General features: G+C 56.3%; 1 protein-coding gene across 1 annotated transcript in view; it reads right to left on the bottom strand.

Moving 5' to 3' along the window:
- The window catches only part of PKD1L1 (polycystin 1 like 1, transient receptor potential channel interacting), an 88,190-nt gene that overhangs the window by 44,859 nt on the left and 37,815 nt on the right, over window positions 1–5,516 (bottom strand). Inside the window, exons 17-19 of the mRNA XM_011381735.1 lie at window positions 4,235–4,442; window positions 3,318–3,424; window positions 862–1,084 (exon numbers count right to left, since the gene is read on the bottom strand). Of these exons, the coding sequence (XP_011380037.1) occupies window positions 862–1,084; window positions 3,318–3,424; window positions 4,235–4,442 (538 nt within the window). The remainder of the gene's footprint in view (window positions 1–861; window positions 1,085–3,317; window positions 3,425–4,234; window positions 4,443–5,516) is intronic.

Below are 5,516 nucleotides of genomic sequence, written 5' to 3'. Positions count from 1 at the left end.
GGTGAGGGGGTCAGGCGACAACCGGGCTTTCTGAGCCCGGGTTTGGGACTCTCGCGGGCGGGTCGCCGAGCCAGGCCGGGCGTTCCAGCCCCTTCGCAGCCGCCCATCCCCACGCTGCCCGCGCCCAGTCCCACCATCACTGGGCCCTGCGGCTTTGGGACACCTGTCCCCACCTGCCGCACCCTCAAGTGTCTGCAAGCCTGAAAGTGTTTCTCTACAACGTCTTCCATTACGGAAACAAATGACAGAGGGTTGAAAATGCCCAACGTGCGGGTACTTCAGAGAAACGGCGCCTGACGGGCCACTGCGCGGCCTCTCAGTGGCGGTTTAAAGACAACTCGTGAAGAAATTTACCCCGAAGTGGGAGATCAGCGTGTGGAATGCGCAAGGATGGTGACGACAACTGTGCTAAGCACGCGCACGCGCACGAAGGGCCGGGGCCTGCACGGGCCGCGCTTCGGCGTCAGCGTGTGCGATGCTGGGGGTTTCGCCCTTTCTCACGCCCCGCCCTTCTGCCTCAGCACGCTGTGCTGTTCACCGCCTGTCTGGGTTGTTCAGGTCTGTCCGGGACCCTCGGGAGTCCTTAACCAGTGACCCCGAACGCCTCAGACCACGGGCAACCACGCGTTCCGCAATGTTGTTGTAATCACAATCAAAAGCAACGAATAAGCGGACAGGTAGTGCGTCCGCATGTGGCCGCCACCGCACTGATGCGTCTTTGAAGACTGGCCACCTGCTGTAACTAAGAACGGACAAGGCGACTTCGCAGACTTAAGGAAGCCACAGCCGGGAGGAGCAGGGCCAGGCGCCATGTCCCGCCCGTGGTCTAGGGGTGCCGCACGGGGACACGGTGCCACCTACCTTCCAGAAGCCGAGGCCCTGGCGCAGGCAGGCCAGTTCCCGTGCCACACGGCCGTCCTGCCTGTCCGCGGCCAGCCAGCACTCGGCGGGGAAGAGCCAGCTCCGTCCCGGGCCTGCGAGCAGCTCCCCGACCATCACGCGGCTGACGTACCAGGCGGGCGAGGGCCCGCGGCTGTCGTGCCACAGGCGGATCTTCCGGAGCGGGCCCAGCGGGGCCGGGGTGCTGGGGACACACACGCAGCACCTCGTCAGCCTGGGGGCGGCGGGGACACGTCGACCAAGGAGCCCCTCGGGCTCGTGGGAGAGCACACTGTGAATTCTCGCCTGCTGCATGCGTCACGTGACACGGGGCCCCTGGCGGCTCTTCCCAGACCCGGTCCACTCGGGCCGCACGGCGTGTCGGGGGCTCGGCAGAGGGCCGGGGTTGACCCTTCTGTCTGTTGAAGACGCGTTACCCCAGCCGATAAGCATCACAAACGGGATGCACAGGGAGAAAGACACACTCACTCGGTTCCTTCCGTTTACTGGGGACACCAGGTGCCTGTGCTCCTGACGAAGGTCCCTCTTTCCCAGCCCCACCATCTCTGCATTCCCACGTGTCCTTGCTTTTCCAAATTTGGGATGAAACTAATTAATTTAAGCAGGTTTAATGACATAGAAATGCTGTGATTTCAAAAGAATGAAACTAAACTGCTAGCTGACACCAAACACAAACATTTACTCTAACTGGATTAAAGACTTGAATTCGAGACCTGAAATCATAAAATATGTAGAAAAAACAGGTACTATACTTATGGACGTTGGTCTCTGAGGGATTTTTGTCAACTTGGCCCCAAAGGCACAGGGAAGTAAAAGCACAAATAAACATCATGGGACTCCATCAAACTAAAAAGCTTCTGCAAAAACAAACAAACAAACAAACAAACAAACAAACAAACACAGCAACCAAAAAAAAAAAACCAGCAAAACAAACCAACAACAAAACAAAGAGGCGACCAGCTGAGTAGAAGGAGATATTTGCAAACAAGATCTCCAACAAGGGGTTAATACCCAAAATACGTAAAGAACTCATATAACTCAATTAAAAACCCCTAACAATCCACTTAAAAAACGGGCAGAGGACCTGAACAGACACGTCTTCCGGGAAAGACATGAAAACGGTCAACGGACACATGAAAAGATTCTCAGCCTCACTAGCTGTCAGGCAAATGCAGATCACAATCCCAGCGAGATGCCATCGCACACCTGTTAGCACGGCTGTCACCAACAGGACACGTCGCAGCCGTGTGGGAGAGGTCGTGGGGAGCAGGGAACCTCATGCACTACGAACTGGCACAGCCGCTGTGGGCGACAGTTTGAAGGGTCCTCAAAAAACAGAGAACAGAATGACCATGTGACCCAGCGGTCCCCCTTCTGGGTATCTACCCAAAAAATGCGAAAACTTTTATCCATAAAGATGGATGCGCCCCGATGTTCACCGCCGCGTTATTCACGGTGACCAAGACACGAAAACAACTGAAGTGTCCTATGATAGATGAGGTCCACGTGCACGATGGAAAACGACTCAGCCATTGAGAGGGAATCTGAGACAACGGAGATTATCGATTATCGTGTTGAGCAAAATCACTCAGACAGGAAGAGCTGAGAACCACACGATTTCACTTATATATGGATGTAAAGCTGGAAGAAGCAAACGGACACGGGAGACAGACTCATGGACTCAGACAATGGTTCAGTGGTGACCAGAGGGACGGGGGAGGGGCACAGGGGTCAAATGGTGACAGAGGAGACCAGAGCGGCGCCCTGGCCACCCCGCCAGGCCCCCAGTGTCCCCAGCACGCGACGCGGGGTACAGATGCTGTGTCATGGAAGTGTACACGCAAATCTTACACAATCTCATTAACCAACGTTGCCCAATAAATTTAATTTAAAAAAGGATGGAAAAAACCCACAAATATGAGAAGCAGTCACTCGGCACAATCTTTTTTATGCTGTTTTTCAAATGAGAAAACCGATTTGCATGAGCAGACTAAAAGCTGATTCTAAAAACAACTAAATGAGTATCACTCTAGATAGTTCCAGACACATAGACACTGCTGGTGTTGAAATTTACCAATAAAGAAATGAGATTATAAACCTTTTGGGGGCAAAAAAAGAAAATGGTGCAATCACGGATTTTACTGGCTCAAATCGACTCAGCCCTGCGTCCCCTGCTGGCCGGCTCCGTCCCCGCACAAACACGCACAAACACGCACAAACACGCACAAACACGCACAAACACGCACAAACATGCACAAACATGCGCAAACACGAGCAAACACACACAAACATGCGCAAACACACTATTTCCTCCCACAGATAGCGGCCTGGGAGGATACCGTGTGGGACCGTGCGTGCAGGAGGCTGCTCCTTCCCGGAAAGTCGGGGCTGGCGCCCCCGAAGTTGTCCCCGCCTACCTGAGGATGAACGTGGTTCTGGAGTTCCTCTGGAACAGGGCCCGGTCCGGACAGTGGAGCTCTCTGGGCCCCGAACGGCCGTTTTCCCCACACAAAACCATGTACACCTGAAATGAAGACACGGGGCGTTCGCAGTGCTGGACGCAGGACGCCGGTGTGCTGGGCACGGCCCCTGCCCCCTGCCCATCCCCGGAGGCCCGGCCCGCGGGGACGAGGGGCCAGGGCAAGCACGGCCTGCCAGGGCCAGTCCCCACCTGTCGCACCTGGAACGGCCCACGCCACTCACACTCACCAGGGCACCGGCCACCCCCGTCCCTGCTTGGCGGGAGCCCAGGGGTCTGGGGCCACGGGGCCTGGCGGGGTGGCTGGGGTGCCACGGACACACGCTCCCAGACGGGCTGGGCTTGTCCTGACTAGGGGAGCTTTTGCACAGAAATGTGCAGTTCTGATGCAGCATAATTTACCGATCGTTTTAAAAAATGAAAGTCCTGATTTATTTCTGTTTTTTTAAATCTTTCCTCATCTCAAACTGTTTTCCTTTGAGTAATTTCTAAATTTTGTTTTTCACCTTTAAATCTCTAGTCTGGGCTCATTTCCAGTACAATGTGAAGTAAGATTTAATATTGCTTTTCCCACCAGGAAAGCCACTGTCCCCAAGTATTGTATCGAGTGGCCAAAGGTCCCCTCTGGTTTGTGCGGGCTCCCCACGTGCCGCCTCTGGAGTCACACCTGTCCGTCTTCTGGGCACACGACGCTCGCTCAGCCACCTGAGCATCAGCCCAGCCGGGGGTCCGGCCCGAGTGTCCCCCCTCCCCCTACCCGATATTCTTTCCTCGGGGTGACTTCCCTGCGATTCTCGTCCACACGGACTTTAGAATCAGTTTTTCAAGTTCCATAAAATCCAGGGACACCAGTACCTTTGCACTGCAGTGGGCCGGGGACCGGAAGCCGGTGTCCACGACGACCGCGTACAGCTGGTGGCCGGGCCCGGTGTCCTCTTGCAGAAAAACGTAACCAGTTTTCTCTTTTTCATGACGATCTACACGTCGGCTTTTAGTGACCGAAAGTGCATAAAGAATCGTGAAAACGGCAATGACGATACTGGGAAGCAGGTTTTCTGGCTGTCTGCAAGCCAAGGAGAGGAATAAAGACGAGTTACTGAAGACAATAAACTGTCAGAGAGGCCCACATCCCACAGCACAGCTCACACACACGCGCACGCACACACATGCAGACACACACATGTATACACAGAGGGCTAACACACACGTATGCACACAGGGCTAGCACACACACACACGTGCAGCTACACACGCACACATATATGCACATGGCGCTAACATGCACATGCATGTACACACATGCGGATACACACAGAGATAACACGCACACATACGCAGATACATGCACACACGTATGCACACGGGCTAACACGTACACACTCACACACACGCAGATACACATGCACACACACAAATGCACACATGCAGATACTCGTACACTTATGCACACAGGGCTAACACGACTCGCACACACAGCGTGCTGGTCTTCTCTGATCTGTCTAACTGGAAGAGGAAAGTGGATTTTTATTGGCGAGGTGGCCGAGAAGGGACGGGGGTGTGGGGTGGCCCTGCGTGGCCCCGCCGTCTCTGGGCTCGTGGCCGCTGAGCCCCTCGGAGGGAAGGTGCACGAGGCTGACCTAAGAGCCCCCGAGGCACAGAGTGGCCAGCACCAGGAGCACGAGCGTGAAGGCCCCAAGATGGGCCAGGCTCGCGTCATGAAACTGCACCGCTGGGGACCCTGGTCTTCCCTGCGGAACTGTCATGAAACGGGCACGGGCAGCCACCCCCGTCACCACGAGACGCAGGGCAAAAGCTTCAACGAGCAGGTGTAACCGAGGTCCCCTCCCGCCCAGCACAGGCGGGAGATGCAGCTGCAGCTGCCTGGGCTGGGGGTCTCGGGGGCGCTGCCCCCGCCTGCTGCGTCCGCTCAGCTCCTGTCCCCAGGCCCAGTGCTAGCGGGCACCACCGAGCGCCCAGCCCCACAGCGTGGGGTCCGCAGCAAGGCAGGCAGGCCGGAGCCCTAACCAGGGAAGAGCCCTGTGCCGCTCGTGGGGCTTCAGGGCAGGCGCGAGGCCTGAGCTGCGTGAGGACGCTGTCCCCTGCCCTGCCACCCCGTGCTTTGACCCCGCCCGACGGC

This window comes from Pteropus vampyrus, unplaced genomic scaffold (assembly GCF_000151845.1).
Source record: "Pteropus vampyrus isolate Shadow unplaced genomic scaffold, Pvam_2.0 Scaffold449, whole genome shotgun sequence".
Classification (NCBI taxonomy): Eukaryota; Metazoa; Chordata; class Mammalia; order Chiroptera; family Pteropodidae; genus Pteropus; species Pteropus vampyrus.
Note: the sequence above shows the minus strand (reverse complement) of the source record. Positions and strands in the feature narration are given on the sequence as shown.